Source organism: Alligator sinensis, unplaced genomic scaffold (genome assembly GCF_000455745.1).
Source record: "Alligator sinensis unplaced genomic scaffold, ASM45574v1 scaffold13_1, whole genome shotgun sequence".
Classification (NCBI taxonomy): domain Eukaryota; kingdom Metazoa; phylum Chordata; order Crocodylia; family Alligatoridae; genus Alligator; species Alligator sinensis.
The window spans coordinates 1,404,561-1,428,855 of NW_005841909.1; the positions used below are offsets into that span (position 1 = coordinate 1,404,561).

The 24,295-nt window shown below is 46.6% G+C and overlaps 1 protein-coding gene across 1 annotated transcript in view; it reads left to right on the forward strand.

The window, feature by feature from the left end:
* The first annotated feature begins 5,243 nt into the window (after window positions 1-5,243).
* DLGAP5 (DLG associated protein 5) overlaps window positions 5,244-24,295 on the forward strand; it is a 46,260-nt gene continuing 27,208 nt past the window's right edge. The window contains exons 1-4 of the mRNA XM_014517438.2: window positions 5,244-5,708; window positions 14,653-14,810; window positions 22,479-22,739; window positions 23,306-23,514. Of these exons, the coding sequence (XP_014372924.1) occupies window positions 14,690-14,810; window positions 22,479-22,739; window positions 23,306-23,514 (591 nt within the window). The 5' untranslated portion in view covers window positions 5,244-5,708; window positions 14,653-14,689. The remainder of the gene's footprint in view (window positions 5,709-14,652; window positions 14,811-22,478; window positions 22,740-23,305; window positions 23,515-24,295) is intronic.

Sequence of the window (24,295 nt, forward strand, 5' to 3'; positions counted from 1 at the left end):
TTGCTGCCACACACACACACACACACACTACCCTGGCCTCACGTGCACACACACACAAAATACCCTGGCCCCTCTCTCTCTCTCTCTCTCACACACACACACACACACACACACACACGGCTGGCATCTGGCCTCGTGTGCGCACACACACACAATACCTTGTCCTCATGCACACACACACTAGGGTCGGGTCCCCCGGCCACCCACACACAAGACCCCCTTCCCTGCGAGCAGTAGTGACCTTAGAGGAGGGCAAACTGGGCGAGTGCCCGGGGCCCCACACTTCATAAAAAATGAATGACGGGGAATATCTGTATGATCAGTGTTGTATTAAGACACCTTCGCTGCAGTTGCATGGGTAGGGCAAAGTGAAATTGAAATCGGAAATGTCTGACTTGCTTATAGATCATCAAAATTAAGCCTCGAAGGGGCCCCGAATGACTCTCTTGCCCAGGGCCCCAACAACCCTAAGGCCACACACGCGCTCAGGGCTGGGATCCCCAGGCAGCCCACATGCATGAGATCCCCTGGCTTCACGTACACGCAAATGCAACCCCCCTCTCCCCACGGGCCTGAGCGGCACCTCACAGCCGAGGGGAGAAGCCGTGACCAGCCCCGTCGGCCCCTGAGGGAGGGAGTCCCGGTGCCAGGAGGGTGGGGACACACCCCTTACCCACACCAAGGGGATGGGGGCATCGGCTCCCCCAGCACCAGGTGCCACTGGCTCCAGCTGCCCCTGCAGTAGCAGAGACCCCGCATCCACGGCCAGGGGGTGCTGGTTCCTGGAGCCGGGCTGGTGGAGCTGGAGGCCCCTGCCCACATATTACGTGTCTGGCACTGTTCGTGGGCCAGCATGGTGTAGGGTGCATAGATTGGCCCCTGGGGCAAAGTCACGACAGCACCAGAAAAACATCCATCCGGCTGTCAAGAGAGACAGCCCCCTCCCGAGGGAGGGCTCAAACGTGTGACAACTCTTGAGCTGTCACATGTTATGATTATTGTGCCATTCACAAGCGTGAATGGCACAGGACGTGTAGACTGGCCCCAGGAGCAAAGTCACAATGGCACTGGAAACATGTCCGTCCCACTATCAAAAGAGCCAGCCCGCTCCCAGGGAAAGGTTCAAACGTGTGACAACTCTTGAGCTGCCACGTTATATTTATTGTGCTGTTTCCAGGTGAGAATCGCGCAATACGTGTAGACCAGGCCCAGAGTCACAATGGTGCCAGAAAATGGCTATTCCGTTATAAGCAGAACCATCCTGCTCCCAAGTGAGAGCTTGAACATGTGTAACCACTCTCGAGCTGCCACACATTACATTTATTGTGCCATTTGCAGGTGAGAATTGCACAATACATGTAGACTAGTCCCAGGTGCAAAGTCACAATGGCACCAGAAAATGGTTCATCCCACTGTAAAATGAGCCAGCCTGCTATCAAGTGAGGGCTTGAACATGTGTGACAACTCTGCCACATTACATTTATCACACCTGAAACAAGAATCGTGCAATACATGGAGACTGGCCATGGGCACGAGGGCATGATTGTGCCAGAAAAATGTCCATCCTGCTATAAAAAGAGTCAACCTGCTACCAAGTGAGGGCTTGAATGTGTGTAACAACTCTATAGCTGGGATTGGACAACTACTTGGACGAAAGGGACATCCGTCGCTATCAAGCATGGGAGTGAGGGCCACGGCCTCTGAGTCGGAGCTTCCTAGACCTTAACTGCTGGAGGCTGCAAGTGGGAGAGGACCAAGGGGGAAGAAACCCTGGTCAGGCCCAGGTCGCTCTCCCTTTCAATAGTCTCTTGCTGCCACCCTGAGACATGGGAGACTAGGCAAGACAGACCTCTGGTCTGACCCAGTCAATGACAGTTCTCATGGTCTATCCAGCTTTAATTTGATGTGGCAGGGCCAGGAGGGACACCAGCTTCCAGGTATCCTGGAGGATAACCATGGCTGAGCTCAGTACAGGGGAGGCGAACTGAATATTTCTGCCCTGCCCTTTTCAGATTAGGCTATGTGATCGAATGGTCCTGCAGCCTGGACCTCTGCAAACATTTCCCACTGCCAAGCTCCGAGCTGCTGGAGGTGTGATCCCAGGTTTCCCCCCCTACACAGCTCATCCAGTCGATACTGTAAGAGTTCCCCCTACACAGCTCATCGAGTCGATACTTAAGTGTTTGGGTGTTGAAACCAAATGTGTTACCAACTGCGTAGGCTGGGTGCAAGTGTTTTTGCTGATGTGTCATTTAACCCCCGGGCACAATAACAAACAAATCCATGAGAAGTAGTTAGCTATGTTAGTCTGAAGTCAGCCAGAAGGCAAGGTAGAGATGCACCTTTATAGGCTAAATCAGATATACAGAAAGAGAGCAACAGCTTTTGTAAACCCAAGTTCACTTCATCAGAACAAACCTGTGGCCAGCCTGAGCTGTAACGTGTAAGGTTAGTACCACTACTGCAGAAAATGCTTATGGTTCTTTCTGAGCTTTGGGCCCTCAAAAATACATAGCCATTGTCTTGTTGAGCACTGCAATGTCCAACCTCAAGGCTCCTACTGCTTGGAGGAGCCCTCAACCCTGAGTGATGCACCCAGAATCCTTGTACAAGGAGCCTAAGGAAGGGATCCTTAGAAACCAGATTAGAAGGGAAGAAAAACCATGTACAGAGAAAAGGGTGTAGGTTGTAGCTGTGTTAGTCTACAGACACAAGCAGACAAGGTTCTTTGGGTAAATTCAGTACCTTTTATTAGACCAACTCAAATAGTTGAAAAATTCTTGTTAGCAAGCTTCTGGGCACAAACACCCTTCGTCATGCCTCTGAGGAAGTGTCTGCAGATGGTCTGTGCTTTTCCTGGAAGGAGTGGTAAAGCAGCCAGAGGCCCATACAAATGCAAGAAGGCCAGTCAGTGAAAATGTAATTTGAAGTTGTCAGTAGGTGAGAGACAGAGAAAAGGGTGGCATTTAGGTGCAATCACAGGATGAGAGTCTGGGTCTAGGTCTCTGAGGGAGCTACCTCCTTCAAAAGTCAAGGACCTGTTCTTGAATCCTAGGGTGGACTACTTGGATCTGCTTAAAAGGAGCTCATGAGTGAGACAAGCCCCTGCGGTGGATCCAAAGGTGGCTCTGCTCAAAGTAGGAAAGAAGATCTCCCCAGCACGTAGCTGAAAAGGCGTTGCTGGCGTGACCTGGACAGAGCTTTAAGCTTTAAGAGGTAAGAAGCTTGAAGAAGCAAGAACAGCGGAGCCCAGCAAAGGCTCTGAGAACTGTGGAGTTGGGGGAAGACTGGTTTTGATTTGAACTGGGATTTGAGCTGGGTAAATGTCCATCACAACTTTTACCTTCAAACTGTGGTGCCTAGTGTTTATCTTAACTATGGGCTTTGTTCCTTCACTAAAAAGTCCAGTAGCTTCTAACTCAAGTCCTGTCCATACACTAATAATGTGAGGCTGATGCTTCTGTGGTGGGATGGCAGGCCTGGTCGCACCATTTAGCAGCAGACAGTTTGTTCACATTCATAGGCTGGCTCACTACTGTGTGAAGAACGGTGGGGCATGTCCCCAGCTGTGTGCATGTCATTTGTGAATGAACACAGCAGTAGAAGCATTATACAGTATCTTTAGTGTGATGCTCTCACTCAGACTAAGCGAACTGAAGTGTTTTCTACAGCCATGACCTACCATAAGAAAAAATGTCGAGCTTAGCTGCTAAGCACAAACTCAGCTACTTTCCCTATCTCAAACAAAGCCTTACATCCTATCTGGATTGGAGACAGGGTATAATTTTCAAACCTTAGCTTAACATGTTTAAAAGGTGTAATTTTCAAACAAGCCAGTTCAGCATGTTTGACAAACTCTCTTACCACTTGCTAAAAATGTTTGCTGCTGTGTGGGCAGCAATGTTAGCTGGTCTTTGGTGAGGATTTACTTCAACCAGTTAACACATGCCCGTTGTCTACCCCAGAATTTTAATGTGTGTTAGCCCCTGTTAAAAGTACAGTGCCTTAATGGAAACTGGGGAGGAGATTCACCAATGAAGCCAGTGTTAGTAAAAAGCTTGCAGTATAAATATCACCTAAACCTCTAGCTCTTACACAGTGCTTTGCTTCCTTAGATCTCAAAGCCCTTTACAAAGGAAGTCAGTATTGTTACCCACATTTTAGAGGGGGAGGTGTTGAGGCAGAGAGCTGAGATGACTTGCTCAAGATCTGATTCCCAATCCACTGATCTATTCACTGATTCCCTTCCTATTAGAAAAAGGCCCCACAACTATGCAGACCAACTTTTTTTGGTACAAGCTAATAAGGACAACTGAATGTCACTTACCACTAATACGCTTCTAATGATTAAATAACCCTTCTCTTTTTTCCCTCTTGGGGTATCTAATGATAACATAAAAGATTTTGTGCACTGTTTAGCTTCTCCAGCCATCTGGCACTTTTGTATGTCTGTAGCCTTGGACGTTGAGAAAACAACAGATAAACCAAAATGGTCCTATCTTATCAGGAACCTGGAAAAGTTTAACTCTATGTGAGTATATAGGATTAAGCAAATTACTATAGCTGTTGTATGTTTTCTACCTTAATTAAGGCTCATATTCCTCAAAGCTTTTCATTGTTGTATGCTACTAAATAGGGCAATCATATCTCCTGTTTATTTGCTTTCTCTCTCTTTCCACAGTACCTCCAGCACCAAGGCTAGACAGGATTGTGGCAGGCAACTGATTTTACAAAGACCACGTTTGGGTTGGGAAAACAGGAGTATTTTTAACACAGTATAAGGTTTGAAAAAGTACCTAAAGCTTTGTCTATACCAGGAACAATAGGTGCTCTATTCCAATGAGAACTCTGTGGTTCTAGCTTAGCTCAACTGAAAACTTCACTTAACACCAGCTAAATACAATTTGACACCTATACCAAAGTCAAAGGTCAACTCAAGCTGAACAGCCCTAGGACTGCTGGGGTTAAGGTGGACCAGTTTCTTTAACTAAATGTACACCAGGGAGCAATATGGCTATAATCACACTGAGCAGCTTTTGACTCCATAGCCCAATGATGAGGTACCCATTCAAAGCTTGGTCAGATAGGGGTGGCATTCAGAGGAGGGTTCAGATTTATGCCTCTGGAGCCATAGCAAGACACTGTAACTGCTCTGCTACCATGTCCTAGGTTGACAACTATCTAGTAGGGAGTAATCTGACTGGATAAAACTGAACAATAAGTAAATGAACCCATTTTGCTGGCAGGATGAATGTGCATGCAGCCTCTGAGAACCCTCAGCCCAGGGGTGTCAAAAACTAACAAAGGGCACTGGCTCATGGCATGGCATGTGGAGAGAGAGAGAGGCACTACATGAAGGCAATCTAAATATCCTGCACAGGGAGCTGCCTAGAGCCAGTCAAGGTAAAATGCTGTATGTAGGGAGGGTTTGAGGGCCTGCCCTCCTCCCCAAGATGAGGTGCTTGAATAAAGGATGCAGGTGGGCACATTTATCCACTTGGGCCCCTCAGTTGCCAACTCCTGAGTGAGACCTGTACAAAGGAGGACCTCGCTGCAGCAACAGAAAGAACCATTGCTTGTGCACGATTCTGGAAGAACATCTAGTTTGTGACAAGAAGAAGAACAAAGGGATTTGTCCCTGGGAAGGCATTTTTCCTGCCCTCCCATGGGAAGTAGAAGAGAACCAGGGAAACTTGTATCAGTTGGAGGCAAGTGAGGTTTTCTCAAGCGGGTGGGTTGGGATATTCTAACCAGTTGACGGATTGTAAAAAAGGGGTGGCTTTTTTTTAGATGAAGATCACTAACTAGATAGCTTTTGATGTCTTGTTCTAGTATAGACAATGTGCTGTCATTTTTACATTGATGTAACTAGTGGAGCGTAGCCAGATAGGAGATATAAAGTCAACCTTGACTAGTATATCAAAGTAAAAAAAATTCTGTCTTGCTCTAACAAGATTTTTATCAACATAGGAAATGTAATATAAAGCTATAAAATTTTTCAGTGAAAACTTAGCTTCCTATAGGCCTTTTCTCCTAGTCTGTACTAACTAAGGGGCTTAACGGACTAAGGGTATGGGCATTTAAACAAGCAACTGTCAAGTAAGCCAGGAGGCACATTTGCAGGCATGGCAGTGACCTCTCTGTAACGGGGTGCATATCCTCACCTCAGAGCAAGCTTGAGGTTGTTTTTGCTCTCAGTGAAATTGCCTCACATTTATTGTGGGGTCAGTGTGCAGAAGCTGTTACTATGGAGTGGTTAATACACTGTAAATTCACAGCCTAGCTTACTTCATGGTGCTTGTGTGCCTGCCCCCTTACCCTTAGGAGCCACTCTAAATAAGAATTAAACTGGCCTTAATTTGATTTGGAATAATTCACTTTTGAAGTGAAATAAGCTCAATTGAATTCAGGCTACTTTAGTTCTGAATACAAGATTATTCCTGAAGGGATTTAATGCATGTTAACTAATCCATTCAAAAATTTAATTCAGATTAGTTTTTGTGAGTGCCCCTGTGTAGACAAGCCCATATGTAACATTGCATCCTCATCCTCCTGCCCTGTTACATGTGCATGCTGAGTTCGACTATGATCCAGGAAAAAACTTACTTGCCTACAAGTTAGTGCTGTGATCTCTAATGTTAAATGCATGGACCCCAAAGTGGGATCGTACATCCAGAATAGGGCACCCTGACTCATGGCATAGTATATGGAAAGAGAGAGAGAGAGGTGCTTCATGAAAGCAATCCAAAAATACTGCCCAGGGAGCTGCCTAGAGCCAGCCAAGATAAAACGCTGTGTGCAGGGGTGGGTCTGAGTGTCCCCCACCCCGCCAGGCTAAGGCACTTGAATAAGGCATGCAGATGGGCACTTCCATCTACTTGGGCCCTTCAGCTTTAGATTTCTTTCCTTGTGAGTAAGCACCTACAATGTCAATAAATCTTTCAAAGAGCTGAGTTGGGCTCAGAGTTTTGCTTTTAAAACATGGCCACAAAAGCAGTTGGTGAGGTGACCCATTTCTTTATGTAGTGGCAAGAGAGCACTCACTCAAAAAGCAGAAACCTCTACTCCTCTGTCTTCCTCAAGCTAAGGAGATTCAAACTCACCCCTCTCAGGAGTGTGTCCTACTCACCAGACTGTAGGCTCGGTTAGGGGTGGGATGGTGTCTCTCTTCACCCCTCCTGGTGAAGCTGTGTCACTAGACAGAAAGAGACATGCAAGCTACTTTAGGCCAAAGAAAAGAAAGCTCCAGAGGGACATGATTCTGCAGCCGAATGGTTAGGGCAGTCTTTTGGGAATGGGGGAGTGCGGGGAGGCTGGCTTCTCGTCTCTGCCCCAGGATTGCTCCTGTTTATTAATATAAATGCATAAAAAGTGATGGGAGCCAGGACTGGAGCAGTGGGGCATGATCCGGTGCATGCAAGGCTGTGGATGCGGCCAGAGTGCCTTGATGCACTGTGTGTGGGTCCAGGGCGGGGGAGCCCAATCCAGCATGTGTGGGGCTGAGAGAGTGGCCTTGATCTAGTGTGGGGCCAGGGTCGTGGCTGCAATCCAGCATGCGGGTCTGGGACCCAATCTAGCATGTGCCAGAACAGTCCCCAGTCCTGTGCATGCCCAGTGGGACCCATGGATTGGTCTGGCCCACAAACTCGCCCCCCCCCCCCCCCCCGCCCCCCCCCCACCAAAGACCAAAAGATTGGTCACTGCTGATCTAATCTAAATCTCCAGTGCTTGATTTTAAGTTCATTCCTTTGCATTCTGTTTTCTGTGGATACAGAGAACACTGAACACCGTATTCTTTATGAAACTCTTTCTGTATTTGAAGACTATATTGAAATTCCCCTTCCATCTTCTCTTCCTTAGATTGATCATCCGATTTCTCCCAACCTTTCCTTGTATACTATTTATTCCAAACCTCTAATCATTTCTGCTGATCTCCACTGGATTCTTTCCAATTTGTTGAATCTTCCTTAAAATAGGATGCCCATAACTGGACACCAAACTCCAAATTAACCCTCTCCCCACTACTGAACGGAGCAGAAGAATCGCTTCTGGTGATTTTTGCATGCAACCCTCCTGTTAATACATGCTGACTTGCTATTGGCTTTTTTGCAACAACTTTACTGTATTGATCCACCTTTAGCTTGTGATCTACTGTTACTCCTTTGTCCTTTACTGCAGTACTACAGCCAAGCCAACCATTCACCATTTTGTATTTGTGCCTTTGATTATTCCTTCCTAAGTGTGGTACTTCGGACTTGTCCTTCTTGAATTTCATCCTGTTTATTTCAGACTATGCCCATGGGCCCTAATCAAATATTAAATGGTAGGTGTTGTGCTATAACTGAAATGAACCGAAGCTGATAGCCCTTTGTTTCCATGTTTGGCATATGACGCTATTATCATACCTTTCTCATCTCTTCACATTTCCTTCACCAGTAAGTAAAGCACAAGTCTCTAAATTACCCAGTGATGTGAAGAATCAAAACTATTCCATCCTGCTTGCAACCCTTTTGTGAGGCTTCTAGCGTGTAAGACCTTACCTGCACTTACCTACTCTCTGCCGGCAGTATTTCTGGCAGCACGCAGCATCAAGCCACTACATCACATGTACATCCACGTACTTCTGACAGTTCACAGAATCATAAAGACGTGGGGCTGGAAGGGACCTCCAGAGGTCATCTAGTCCAACCCCCTGCCTGAGGCAGGATCATCCCTATCCAAACCATCCCATACAAGTCCCTGCCTAACCTGTTCCTAAAACTACACAATCAACCTTGCTGCACAACTACAAGGCATATTGCCTGAATTACAAGGCATATTGCTGCCTGGTTCCACTTGATTGCAGTGCCACTGGAGCACAAAGTGCACCCAGGGAGAGCACCAGTGTCTACATGTGCCTAATGCTGCCTGCCAAATGGTAGCATAAGCTTCATGCTGCTCAGAGCAGAGGTGTTTTAACTCTCCTGGCAGATAGGAGGGTTCTGCCACCACCAAGGAGCTCTCATTGTGCAGTCACTGGAGTTCTGTTGGCGAAACGTGCAAGCACATACTATAGGCTGGGAACACTTCATGTGAGTTGTCAGCTTCAGAAGCTTTTCAGACTGATTAATAAAAAAACTGTAACTAAAATGTGCCACCAACAGGGAGAATCAAACAGGGTGAACGACACCAGAACTGGCAGGCTTGCAGAAGAGCTGTCAGGGCAGTGAAGCTGGAATGCTTTTGCTGCACAGGATTTAGTGAGTTATGTACCACAGAATACTTCGGTGGTGGCTTTGTATGCACCAAGGAGCTGAGCTTCATACACAGGAACATTTCCCCACAGAGAGGCATTAATATGTGAGCCAAGAGAGTAGCAGGGGTAGGGTCATCCAAGTTGCTGTTATAAAGTCTAAGTGATCAGAAATTCCATGGATGAGGGCTGCAGAAATTGCCATGGGCTAGCATCATGGCCTCAGGCTTAGTCTACATTTAATAGTTTTGCTGACATAGCCATGTCAATTAGCAGCTGAAAGAAATGCAGATGCAGTTACTCTGGTAAAGAAGTCGTTTTGCTGATATCCACTTGAGGAACTAGGTTAAGCTTTACCAGCAAAAATAAGGTTCCATTTCCACTGTGGGGTTGCCTGTACTGCTATCCCTGTCCTCTGTAGATAACCCTTCAGAGTTTTTAAGGTTGCCCTGTGCCTTTGCCCATGGTTCAAGGGTAGATTGTCTCATCCCAGACTCTATCAGATTCTCCAGATAAGGCCCATTTTTTAAAGCTTTGTGCAGGGGAAGGGCAAATGTAACTGAAAATATCGTATTTAAGGGCAACATCAGGAAGCAAAGCAGTAAGGGCAAGCAAGATTTGCAAATAATATGCACCCCCAGCAGTATAGTAAAGAATTTGTCTGTTTAGAGCTACCATATAATGAAGTTCTTAGAGAAAGGTAAATTGTTTCTCAAATCTCTGATGGCTAAAGTAGGGATATAATACTGCAGAGTGACCAGAAGCATATGACAAGTGAGACAATTGATCTTTCATGTGTATGCAATATGTAAAGGATAATGAGTTTAAACTTAACAGTTGTCTGTTAATCTATTACTACTGGTAAATGATAACACAATAAGATCAGTTATGTGGATCATAAATGTGGTTCAAAATGCTATTCATTATCATGGTTTAAACTGGATTGAGGCTGCTGTACTTTAAAATCATAGCATCTGTTCACATCAGTGAGGATCCTAGCAGTGATCTGGATGCTATGGGTATGTTTACACAACAGCTGAGAAGTGTGGCTGTGGCAATACCAGTGACCATGCAGTGGTACCATCTGTACAATGGATGGTATAAAAGATGAGGGCAGTTGGGCAAAGCCAGAGAGGCTAATGCAAACAAGAGGTGACGATGGGTAACAGAAGAGAGGACAGGAAGTAGGGTAACTGAACAGTAGCCAGGGGACAGAGTTGAGACTGCCACTAGTGGATGAGAGATAAAATAGGGTTAGGGATACAGAAGCGAAACCAGGTAGCGTGTTGCTCAACAATCCAGAGCACATTTGGTCATTTAATAACAATGCTATGGTAAATGAGGTAATGAATGGGTAATGAGTTCAATACATAGAAATGATATTGTAACTTGGGTTGATGGAGCTGACTGCCCACGATTTTATGCTGGTCACACAGGTAGAATAAGCCATGTTGATGGCTCCACTATCACATGTCAAGAGCTCAGCGTGGCTGGTTCCTCTGTGGGAACAGAGTCCAGTAGGAGGAAGGCAAAGCTGCTGACCTCTCCATGAGAACAGGGTTCAGTCAGAAGGAAGCCACAATACAGGAAACCACAACACCAGAGTATGGACTTGTACTAGGCTATGCTGAAGTCCCTGCTGAGTCTGATACATCATCGCTGCTGCTGTTACCCGAGTTACATAAATTAAAGCTAACATGGATGTAGAGAATCTTGAGAGGGTTCAGAGGAGGCCACTTGTGTGGTCAGAGGCCTGCAGGCAAGGCCCTACGAGGAGAGACTGAGGGACCTGGATCTCTTCAGCCTTCACAAGAGAAGGCTGAGAGGTGATCTTGTGGCTGCCTATAAATTCATCAGGGGAGGACAGCAGGGACTAGATTTACTAGGGCACCCCCTGGAGTAACTAAGAACAATGGCCACAAATTGATGGACAGCAGATTTAGGTTGGACGTTAGAAAGAACTTCTTCGTAGTAAGGGTTGCCAGAATCTGGAATGGGTTTCCAAGGGAGGTGATGCTCTCCCCTGCCCTGGGGGTCTTCAAGAAGGGACTGGACAAGTACCTGGCTGGGGTTGGCTGACCTCGGCGCTCTTTCCTGCCCAGGGCAGGGGTTTGGACTCAATGGCCTACTGAAGTCCCTTCCGACCATAACATCTATGAATCTATGGTAAGTCCTGGAGTCATGCCTCCTGAATGCAGTGTAGACATGCTTTTACTGGAATTTAACATTTGGGTTTTCAGCATGAACACTGGGGGGGAGGGAGAGAGGGGGAAACTGTCTAATACAAAAGGAAGGGAGACCTCAGCCTATAAAAGAGCAATGATTTTGGAAGGAGAAAACACTTAAACCCACCTCCATCAGCTTATGATGGCCCAAATTCACTTAAATATAGCCTGGAGTCATCAGGTGGAATTTTCCTGTAAGTCTAAGCACCTAATTCACTGGTCATGTTGTTGGCTGGCCCCCAGTACGAGGATGACAGTCTGCTAGTAAATAGGGAAGTCATCAGTGAGCCGGTGGATGACTGAGGAGGCTGATCTGAGATCCACGTTCCACTGGAGACATGGCAAATTGTTCTGGGAGGAAGGGGTAGATCCTGGTCATGTCAGGTCACAGGTTTTCCTTTTATCTCTCTTGTCTATCTGCCTCCACAATGAAGTGAGTTTGCTCAAAATAACTGATGCCTCGTTGTACATTGTAGCACCCCTGGGAATGATTCAGTGTTTGAGTCTCCCAGGTATTGATGTTAATATCACATCTCTTCTGATTGGCCTTAAGTGTCCTTGGATTTCTTCTTTTGCCCATCTCTAGAGTGGTAATGATTAATGAGTTGGGAGTATAGGATCTGTTTGGGGAGCCAGTTGGCAGATATCCTTATGACATGCCCTGTCCAGCAGAGCTGGTGCTGTATAAACATGGCTTCAGTGCTTGTAGTGTATGAACCAGAGCACTGGTGTTCATGCTGTCTTTGGACATCTGATTTTGACCAGAGTGCTGCTTTTGGAAATCTCCAAAATTGTGTGTGACAATTATGACATCAGAACCCAAACCAAACTGCTCATCTTAAAGGCTGGTATCATCTCTACTCTGTTGCATGGGTGTGACACTTGGATGACATATTGGAAACACTTGAAAGCTCTGGAACATTACCATCAGCAATGTCTTTGGAAAATCCTCTATATTAATTGTAAGGACATAAAGTGGTCAGGTAAACAGTGATGTAAGGTGCAGAGGAAGTGTAAGTGGCCAATTGCCAGAACTTGTATCCATTTTCCAACTTTTGGTGACACTGGTGTGCACAGTGATGTCACTTCCGGTGTAGGAATCAAAGTTCTGCAGTGCGGTGGTGGTACAGTTCCCATCCTCAGCTCAGAATAAAGCTGGTCGTGACCATACATCCAAGGTCCTGACCTCGCAACACACTCCATACTCAGTGAATGTACGCAAGGCGCTGAACGCTCTCAGCTTTCATTGCATTGGGAAGGAAGACATACTCAGGTCCTCTTGCATTTGGACTCTGTGGCCATGTCTTTGTGCCACTGCTAGCTATCCCTGGGGAATGTCTGTGCCACATGCTCTCTGGCATGTGGCAGGTTACCCCAAGTGGGGTTGGGGAGGCTGGGGCCATCACAATTGCTGGCCCCAGCAACTTTATCTGGGGGCCAGGGAAGCTGCAGCCACATTTGTCCTGCAGCTTGGAGCCTAGCTAGCAGCTGGAGCATAGCTCTGGCTGGCCAGGCTCTAGTTTTGGGCAGTGTGTGCTGTCCCTGCCTGCGTGCACTGCCCTGCTTTTTTTCTGCCTGGGTTTTTTTGACCCCTGGATCAACACCCCCCCACCCCCCATCCTTCAGGGTAGCAGCACAGGAAATGCCTGAATGTGCAGTATGTGCCACCACAGACAGGTCTGCAGCACCACATACTGCACGGCCTCTCTCATCTGGATCCAGCCTGTGGGTCAAATACTCCACTAGCATGAACTGGTATAGCTCCATTTTTTTCACTGGATCTGTACCAGTTTGCACCTGATGGGAACTTGACCTTGTGGTTGTCTATCAAAAGGCAGACAGGGCAAACTAACTTGCTCACTGTCATATGGTAAGTCAGTGACTCTTCTTGGGTTAATCAGGATGTCCCTAGTTCCCAGGGTTTTGCTGTAACCACTAGTGGCTTATATGGCCATCTGTGCAGGTTGAAATGTTGTGGGATGCTCTACATTTTGAAATGAGGAAGACGAATCTAAAATGATTCAGCATAATCTTTTCTGTGGGAATTAACTCTTTGCCTAAGCGCACCAACCGGTCTCTAATCCATTTATTGCTGTTCCCATTCACTGCACCCATGTGCAGCTAAAAATGTCCTATTCCATTATAAAAACAAATACTGTTTAGTATCCCCCAGAATTTCCTTCTGTGTTCCTGTGGCTTGAAAGCTGGATTTATAAAACACAACGTCACCTTCTTTGCTATCTTATAAGAAACATTTTTACACTGACTGCAATATATGGTGCTTCTCAGATTATCCGTACGTTTTATGCTTTTCAGCTGTATCGTATTTTGCACTATTCTTTTTTTCAATCCATTGTCTACACCTACATTTTTACAGTGCCACCAAGTGGCTGAGGTTTGCACTGATGCTTTTGGATTTTAATGTTGTGTAGATCAGTGGTTCGCAACCGTTTTTGTACCGGGTCCCATTTGTAAACATCAATAGCCAGTCCCAACCCAGTGCCCCTCACTCCCAATCCGCTGCCCCCAGGTCCCAGCCCCGCAGCATGTGGGATAAAGGGAGGGTGTATGCGGGGCATGGGGACCCCCAAGCAGCTCCTCTGGCAGGGACTCTGCCATCCTGCAAGGGAAAAGCCAAATTTCCCCACGTTTTTCTCCTTTAAAGGAGAATCCATGTTTAAACTGTGTTTGTGACCCTTTCATCTATTCTTGCGACCCATTTTGGGGTCATGACCCACAGGTTGAGAAACGCTGCTGTAGGTTGTCTTTCTTTTGTCCAGATACTCTTTTCATGTGTACAAACCATGTCAAGTACGAACCATGAACTATTAGTTTCTCCAGCATATAGCTGCAGAAATTAAGAAATGGGAGATGATATATAGGAGGGACATGAGAACAGGAATGCAGGACAGATGATAGGCTATGGGTAGGGTTTTTCCAATGAGTTTGGCGAAATGTAGGCCCCTACTGAGCACTTCTGAAAATCCTTTTATAAAAAGATATGCTCTATTTACTTACAAGTTCAAGCACAGCTTTGTGTTCTTGGCCTTATTCTATACAAAATGGCAAAAATCAGAGTTTACAGATTATTTTCTCAGTTGTTGCTAGTGCTTATTTCTGTTAGCATCTATAAACCCTTGTCCTAGGCTGAAACTTCACTGAACGCACACAAAAAAATGAACATTTTTGTTTCAGAAAGTTTACAATCGATGTGCAACACACGGGACAATTGATGAATACCCACCTTACCCAAGACAGCAACGAGATGCTGCGGGTCAGCTGCCAGGCAGCGGTTCAACACACGATCAGCATAACTGTGATCCCGGCTTTGTGGATGCTGGAAATAGGGGACGGTAAGGAAGGAAAATGCCTTTGTTTTCACAGGTGGCACAGAACGGGTCCTATCGCTTTGTGAGGCCGGTCCCCTTCCACCCTTGTTCTGGGGCACCGGGGAGGTGCCTCGCTCAGGGGGACGCTCACCCCCGACTCACACCCCGGGTGCAGATTACAAATGGCAAGACTCCTTACGCCCATTTCACAGACGGGAGCCGAGTGACAGAGGAAGTGGCCCACCCCAAGGGCGGACAGACGCTCCCAGGAGCGGTCACAGTAAGACCCCGGGGGCTGACTTCGCGCTGCACCCAGGACGAGCACCCAGGACGAGCACCACGGAGCCCGCGGCCGACCAATCACAGCGCTGCCCCCGCTGTCATCATGCGCCCGCGGTTCCGTTACGGAGGCGGCGGGCGGCCAATGAGAGCGCGGGGCGGCTCCTTGTCGGGAGTCGATAGGAAGGGCGGGGAGGGCTGGGAGCCCAATGAGCGGGCCCGACCGGCTCCCCGTGGGCCAATGAGCGGCCGCAGAGCCGGCTTGGCTCGGCCAATGAGCGGTTTCGGGGGAGATTTGAAAGCGAGGCGGAGCGGGCGGCTGCGGGTGTTTCGGGGGCTCCGGCCGCCGCGGGGGGGCGCGGGGGGGGCGGTGTATGGGAGAGCGAGGCGGAGCGGGCGGCTGCGGGTGTTCCGGGGGCTCGGGCCGCTGCGGGTGAGCGCGGGGCGGGCTCGGGCTCGGGCGGTGAAGGGAGGGAGCGGGGTGGGGATGAGGGGGAGGGGCGGAGGGGAAAGGAAGAGGTGTAGGGGGCAGTATATGGGCCCCCACCGGCAGGGGGTGGGTTTTGCCCCCTCGTGCCCGCTCCTGTTTCAGGCCTGCAAACTCCATGTGTGATGTGCTGTGACTTTCTCATTAGCAAATACAGTTTTTTTGGATGAAATGCTGACTCTTTCTTTCGCCAGTCGACTGGGACTAAGGATCGCAGGTTCGGGAGCCAGCGTGTGCCCCAGGTGGCAGCAGGAGGAGGGTGCGGGAGCCGCGGTGGCCCAGGCAGGACGGGAGAGGCAAGGCTGTCCGAGGGCAGTGCCTTTCAGCCTGCGGTCCTCAATCCCCTTGACTGTGTCTAAGGCAGGGGTTGGCAGTGTTTTTGGGCAGCGTCAACAACCCCTGCAGCCTCGATTTGTAGGATGTTGATGTGCCAGGGGAGGATGGTGGGGGAGCCGCGAGGGGCCTGATCCTTGTTGTGAAGGCGCAGCCCCAGCTTATTCCCCACTGTCCACCATGAAGCGAGCGTGCCAAGCAAAATGCCTTCATTTGCCACGCTCTGGCACCTGTGCCTAATCTATGGGGGCCACCAAAGGTGACTATGATCAATCAGAAGTATGTGAGTACACTTACCCTGCACCTCCGGTTTTGGAGTCTGCAAATAAAAAAAGGCTGAAAACCACTGTCCCAGGGGGATCGGTGTTTATTTTATCTTGTGTGCACTGTTAGTTACTTTGTTTTTTTATTCTTTGATCTTTGATTGGACTAGCTGTGCAGTAGAGTTAGGCCAGCTTTCGCATGCAAGAGACCTGATGAAGGAAGGACGTCTTTTGTTGGAAAGCTCCTACTATACAGTTGGTCCAATCAAAGCTATTTCTCTAAGACATCCTTGCCTCGTATCCTGATTATGGCTCACTGCAACCTAACAAATGTTGCCGTTGATCTCCCTGTGCTCTGCAAGTTATAACTATTCTCTCCCCTCTCGATGGTCTCTTCTGCCACTTACTATCTTGCCCATTCTCCTGCCCTTTTGTTCACAGTCCTCCTCCATCTCTCTAAGCAGACTGTTTGTATTAACACAGATGTCTCTGTCTCCTAGTTAGTTCAGCCTGTGTCTTCCTCTTTCTTAGACCTGAGGAAGGCCAATTAATGCCCCAAAAGTTTGTCCACCAGCTCTCCCAACCATAATTGGTCCAATAAAAACTATTCCAAACAATCCTTGCCTCTCAAAATGAGAAGGGAACTTTACAGTGTGGAAGGAAAGGGGAGTCACTAAGGATGTATACCAAGGAATAGGAAGATCAAGAATGCAAAGGTGAAAAAAATCTACCTATCTGTCTATCTAATCTGGCAAGGGATGTGACTGACAAGAAGAAGGTATTCTCAAAATATTTTATATAGAAAGGAAATACTTGGGAAACTGGATCCACTGCTCAATAGCGAGCCCCTAATAAAGGATGTGAAGAAGGCAGAGTTGTTCAGTGACTACTGAGTCTGTCTCAAAAAAATAAGCTGTGACCAGACTGCTAACAATTTAATATAAACAAAGAGGAGGAAAGGCTGCAGTTCATGAAAAAATAGAGGTATAAAAGCTCTTTTGACCAATTTGAAGGAATTTAAGCTAGTATGACTTGACAAAATTCATCTCAGGGTGCTGAAGAAATGTCAGAGCTACTGATAATAGCATCTGTGAAGCCATACATGACGGGTGAAGTCCCAGGGGATGGGAGAAAAGCTAACTAAAAAAGAAGACCTGGAGAATTATAGACTGGTCAGCCTGAAGTTAACACCTGGGAAGGTACTAGAGCAAACTATAGGACTGTCAGCAGGTAAGCACTTGGGAGAGGAAGGTGCAGTCAGTAGCAGTCAGCGTGGATTTGTGAACCATGCCAAACCAAGGTCCTGATTAGTGTAACTAGCTCAGTGGATCAAGGGACTGCAGTGGCCTTTAGTATGCCAAGTGGGATCATATCGTGTCTTTCTCATCTACAGTAGAAATGTGGACTAGATAAAATTACTGTTGTGTGACTATGTAATTGGTTGAATAACACAAGCAGAATGTAACTTTGTAGATCGAGGTCAAAGTGGCAGAAGGTTTCAGGTGAGGAGCCACTGAATCCAGTGTTAACATTTTTACTAATGACTTAAATGCAGGAATACAGAGCTTCTGCATGAAGTTTGCAGGTGAGAAAATACTGAGAGGGGCTGCGAACACATTGGGGGAGTAGAATTGTAGTGGAATTCAGAAGAATCTCCATAAATTGAAGAATTATGCACAGGGTGACTATGGAATTCAGCAGAGACCAGTGTAAGGCCCTACCTAGGGAAGAACTAAATGCAAAAATATGGAATGAGAGCTAATTGGTTAGGCAGGAGCATTGCTGAGAAGGATCTGTGAGTTTTAGTGGATCACAGTCTCAACATAAGTTAGCAATGTGATGCAGTCAGGAGAAAGCAAATGCTGTTTTGGGCTGTATTGCCAGGAGTATTGTATACAAGACATGAAAGGTGATAGTATCTGAGAAAATACTGAGAGGGGCTGCGAACACATTGGGGGAGTAGAATTGTAGTGGAATTCAGAAGAATCTCCATAAATTGAAGAATTATGCACAGGGTGACTATGGAATTCAGCAGAGACCAGTGTAAGGCCCTACCTAGGGAAGAACTAAATGCAAAAATATGAAATGAGAGCTAATTGGTTAGGCAGGAGCATCGCTGAGAAGGATCTGTGAGTTTTGGTGGATCACAGTCTCAACATAAGTTAGCAATAAATGAGAGCTAATTGGTTAGGCAGGAGCATCGCTGAGAAGGATCTGTGAGTTTTGGTGGATCACAGTCTCAACATAAGTTAGCAATGTGATGCAGTCAGGAGAAAGCAAATGCTGTTTTGGGCTGTATTGCCAGGAGTATTGTATACAAGACATGAAAGGTGATAGTATCACCTGCGTGGTGCTGCTTAGGCCTCATCTGGAGCATTGCTTACAGTGCTGGGCTCCACATTCTTTATAGAAACGAGAGGATCCAGAGGCAAGCAGTAGAGGTTGTAAAGGGGTTAGAATGGAAACCATATAAGGAAAGGTTGAGAAAATTAGGTAGGTTTAATTTGGTGAAATGGAGATGAAGGGAGGGACATGACGGCAGTTTTCAATTATTTAAAAGGCTGCTATAAAGAAGAGGGAGAACAACTATTCTTCCTTATTGCAGAAGGCAGGGCGTGAAGTGATGGGTCTAAACTGCAACAAAGCAGATTTGGATTTAATTTTGAAAAAAGAAGAAAGAAAACACCTTCTCAACTCTAAGAAGATAAGGACAGTGGAAGTTGGGACTTTTCTTCCTTGGACATTTTCAAGAGGAGGTTGGGTGGGTCATCCTTGGTCCAGGATGAGTTAGGATGTATTTGTGTGGGAGCTTGTACTTGGTTGACCCTTCAAACCCTGTGATTCTTTAATGCAAGGCTGTATAATCTTTTCCTGAAAGAAGTAACTTGTCATCATTGGACAAGAGATTTCTGTTGGAGGACTGCTTCCAACCCAGCTGATCCTTTAGAAGGTGGTTAGGGTACTCTCCTGGGACATGGGAGATGAGTTTGAGCCCTTTAAGCTGGAGAGGACATTGTACCTGCACGTCCCTTTTCTTGGCTCAGGGGTCTAACTGCAAGACTGTTCATAAAATGTGGGCACTATCACTGGCACTGTTGCCTTCTCTTGTGTTTTAAAAACATGAGACAGTTATCTGTATGCACAGGGATAATGTAGGGGCCTTAGTAAGGACTGGTGTTTTGGCTCCTAAATCCCTAATTACTGGGTGCCTAGAATTCCTTTTTCTTAGGTGACTAATTCATCCCTATTTACTGTATGGGGAGCTTAGGCAGTGAACTGGATTTATGAATTCTTAGAGTTGACTGTCTAAGAGTTAGGTATAATTATTCTGAGCCTCAGCATGTCTAAGTGACACTGTTTTGTACCATTTATCTATTCTAGTTACATTAGTTACCTTTGCAAAAAAACCTAGGAGTATTCTAAAGAAATGAAAGAGGAAAACATCATCTGCTATTTTCAATCCTGTGCTATCATCCTGCTTTGATAGTTTTACTGATGGTCTTTCCTACCAGACTTATTTTAGGTGCTAGTTCTTTCAGAACATTTTTCTTGTACAATTAAGCTGTGACTTTTGTTTCCATCTAAGTTTTTATCCCTGTCCTTATTCCTCTTAGCCATTTGTGGGGGGTCAGCCAGGACATTGACCTACCAGGGGCCTGGCTGCCAGGAGTGATCTGGGGGTCTACAGGGTGGGGGCACAGGTTACTGGAGCCAAGAAGAGAGATCCAAGAGATGTAGTCTGAGGACTGGTGCTGAGTCCCAAGGAAGATCTTGAGGTCAGGTTCAAGGAAGCCAAGCCAAATCAGGATGCCGGGGAAACCAGGGCTAGCACTGAAGTTCAGGGGAGATCCAAGATTAGAGTCAGAGAAAGCCAAAGATGAGCCAGGAGCCAGGAGAACCAGAGAGCAGCAAACAGGAGGCTTGCCAGAACAGAGTGGGGCTGTAGGTATGCTTATAAGGAGTGAGTGGTGCTCTCAGCAGGCAGGCCAGTTGCAGGGACCTGGAGCAGTCACATCAGCAAGGGATTAGGGGCAGGTGTGACTACCAGGTGCCCAGCCGGGCATGTCTGATCAGGGCTCTGACACTATCTCATTGGCAGTTCTCACTTCTCTTCCTGTTTGATCTCAAGCCTTCCCCTACAGGATTTTCTGTGTGCTTGGAATATAGGTTTCAGGTAGTCAAAAGTGTTTGGCATTTAGGTTTCTGCATCTTATTCATTCAAGTTTATGAGCTCCTCATTTCAGTTGACTTAACTAAGTAGGCCCCCTATTTTCTCAGAGTTGACTGTCTTGAAACTGCGAATCTTAGTTACAGACCTATTTTTATTTTATCCTTCAGTTGAAACTGAATGAACTTTTCATTCAATTACCAATGGAGGACAACATTTTGCAAAGGACATAACTGAAGGTTGTGCGGGCCGGGAGCGATCCGCGGCCCTTTTTTTTCGCGCGGCGGGCTGTGGCCAGCAGCCCGGACACGCCGGGGCGGGGAAGGCAGGCGGCATGCTATAATTAGGCACGGACGCTTAATGGTTGATTTAAGATTATTTTACTTACACCGAAGATGGTCACGGTGCAGGCAGGAAAACTTGCTTGAGTTGCGGTTACAAAACAAAACAAAAAACTCGAACCTGTAGAACGTATGGGTACGTCGCAATGGGGTTTCGGCGACGGGAGATGAACAGAAACCTCAGGAGTACGTCGCAATGGGGTTTCGGCGACGGGAAGAAAAAAACTGCAGGACTCGAACCCCGGGTAGAGCTCTGGATTCACTCTCACGAAGTTTGCTAGGCTCCGTGGAACTTTGCGCGCAGGGAAGGGTACGTCGAGGGATCAGGCGGCGACGGGGAGAGGTGAGAGGCTGATCAGACCTCTATAGCCAGCTCTAAGTCACACGCGCTGGGTCCAATAGGCTCCGCAGCACACCTAGAGTTCTCCTCAAGATGTTTACGGAGTCCCCCCTTGCAGGGTTCTCCTCCGGAGATCTCCTCTCCTCAGAGTTCTCCAACTTGGGCGGAAACGCTAAAAGCCTCTTATACGGCTGGCAAGCCAATCGCTAGCCGCCACGTGGAAATAATTGAGAACTGGCCAATAGTGGGGCACGAATTTGAATACGAATGGCGGGAACTCCTTGCAACGTGCATCTCCTTTCTGCAGCTAAGAAATGCACCCTGCAAAGAAAGCTACAAATGGCGGGAAATAATTCAGCAGTGCCAAAGCGCACACAAACAAAAATCACACCCTTGGGTTGTGACAAAGGTAAAGGCCAGATCAATACAGTTGAGAACAGAGTAGCAGTTCTGAACTCCAGGTAGGAGGATGTCCTAAACAAGTTTGAGGTTTGTTCAATGGAGCATAAAGCGTAGAAGCTACATATATGGCTGTTAGGAACAGGTCTTAATCACCCAGTGGAGCACTGTTGATTCTGGAATACAAAATTCACGAAGTAGGGAGAGGATCATTTTCTAAGTAGCCTTGTATTTTTGATGGACAAATACTACTGTAAATGTAATTAGTGCGCTGCAAATACCTAATAGTGTTTTTAGTTGGTACCATAGCCTTATGTTAGGGCACTGTAACATTGGACAGAAAAAGTGCATGTCTCCAAAAGATTGCAATCTAAGTTCTGTGATACTATAGCTTTAAAGTAATTTTCTTGGAGTTTTAATTTACTTTTACAGTCATTGAACAGGTTTGTTTGCCTTGAGCACCACCTACAGAAGATGGCTTTTGCCATTGGACTGGCTTGCTTTACTGGCATAATGCCACACAAGACCTAGGGATCACTGGCTGAAAATTATCTTTAGTGTCTGCTGCATACAGATTGTCATTTGTAATGATTTGTTTCATAGCTTTCAAAAATGAGGAAGAATGCTGAAGCCTTTACTGTTATGATGGCCTGATGGCCACCTATAAGTTTGATGGCCACCTATAAGTTTATCAGGGGTGACCACCAGTATCTGGGGGAACGTTTGTTCACCAGAGCGCCCCAAGGGATGACGAGGTCGAATGGTCATAAACTACGACAAGACTGTTTCAGGCTGGACATAAGGAAGAATTTCTTTACTGTCCGAGCCCCCAAGGTCTGGAACAGCCTGCCACCGGAGGTGGTTCAAGCTCCTTCATTGAACACCTTCAAGATGAAACTGGATGCTTATCTTGCTGGGATCCTATGACCCCAGCTGACTTCCTGCCCTTTGGGCAGGGGGCTGGACTCGACGATCTTCCGAGGTCCCTTCCAGTCCTAATGTCTATGAAATTATGTCAGAGCTTTTTGAAATAAAAATAATAAAAACAGCACTTGCCTATTTTTTGTTCCCTAATTCTGTAGAAATTTTATTTTGGCTGGAGAAGATGGCTGCCACGTCCCAGTTTGCCAATCGATACAGAAAGGATCTGAGCACAGAAAATCTTAGAACAAAATCGGCACGCAGGAAGTCACTGATTCAAAAGGAAAACAGACACAAGCTGTTTGAAAAGAGCCGGCAGTTTGGATTGGCAGATGTCAACGTCCAGTTATCAAAAGAGAGGGGACTTCCTCGACTGGATGAGACACAAGAAGTGTCTTGTCAGGAAAACCAGGTTAAACAAAGTGAGTAAAAAAAACTTGTAGCATACCTTACTGTTAAAATGATTTTAAGTTGCTTTAATAAGCAGGCCTGAATGCACTGCAGTCAAAGAAATTTAACAAGTTCAGCATTATGAATTGGAAAATGCCGAAGATTTGAGTCCTCTGGCTACTAGTTCTAGTAAACTTTTATGAACCAAATTAATAGCAAGAAGACTAGTGTATATTTGTCTTCCCCTTCCCATTACAACGAGGATGCTTCTGTTCTTTACCCTGCTTTGGATTTAATGCACTTATAGCTTAGCTTTTTATTAAGTTCCATTGTTAAGCAGCTTATAAAATGTGATGTGTTTTAAATAAATAAGTATTAATTGTTTCTCACCTGTAACACTTGCTACTGATATTTATAACTTATAAATTGAGTGCATATGTGTTATCTTATACTAAATAGTAATTATTTGACTATAAAAGTGGAACTGTAATATACAATTTGACCATAATTTCTCCAATACTCATTTTGCAGTAATTAAATTGAAGTGGAACAATGTATTTTCATACCTGGTTAAATGTCTGTTTTTATGTTGTCATAGAACAAGCTACAAATGTAGCTTTCAAAAGTGTAAATGAGCGCAAGGAAATGCTCCAACGCTATAAAGAAGAAAAAGAACTTCGAAAACTAAAGGAGCAGAGAGAGAAAGCTAAAAAGGGTGTATTTAAAGTTGGACTTTATAAACCTGCTGTACCTGGTTTTCTTCCATCTGCATCACAGAGTGCAGTGACAGTCAAGCCAAAGGAGAAGGTAATACAATAGTGATATTGGTGCCTGTCTTCAGCTGGGTCTGTTAAATAATGCTTTATGCATTTATCTTTAATGAAGATTAATATCACTTTGATCTAGAAGGGCTGAGCTCCATCCATTATTGATACAATACCAGTGAGTTGGCTGCTTTTAAAATGGAAGAAACTTGGAGATTGATGCTTGACCTTTTAAATCTGCATGCTGGAAAAGGGGTGAGGGGCTGGTCTATGGGCCAGAGTCGTCCCCATGTCAGGATTGGGCCTTGTGCAGCTTCTGCTCTCACACTGCTTCTGCCCCACATGCCTGATCTAGCAGGCAAGACGATCCCACTGTCTGGCCTGCAGGCCTCCCTACAGGTCCAGAAATTTGACAGCTGGGGAGTGGTACCATGGCTACCCCCCTGTCAAATTTTCAGACTTGAGAGCCTTGAAAATTGGGTGATACAGTGTTGGATCTGGGCCTGATCCCTCCAGCTGCTCAGTGGGGGGGTGGGGAGGCCAAGAGCTGGGGGTATTCTCCCTCTACAATGTGGCTCTCAGCCTGTTGGTTCCTGCCTGCTGGTGTCAGCCAGGCTGACAGCATGGCGGGGCGGGGGTCAGGGAGGAAGAGAGAACAGGGGGGGCTTTAATTTGGGGCAGAGGGCCGCTTACCCAGTTTTGGCAAGCTGTCGAGGGCCACATGGGTAGCCCCGCCCCTTGACAGGTGCCCTGCCCCCTGGTCACCATCTTGGGACCAATGTCTCAGGGCCAGCACTGGTGGGGTCCAGAGCGGGGCACAGGCT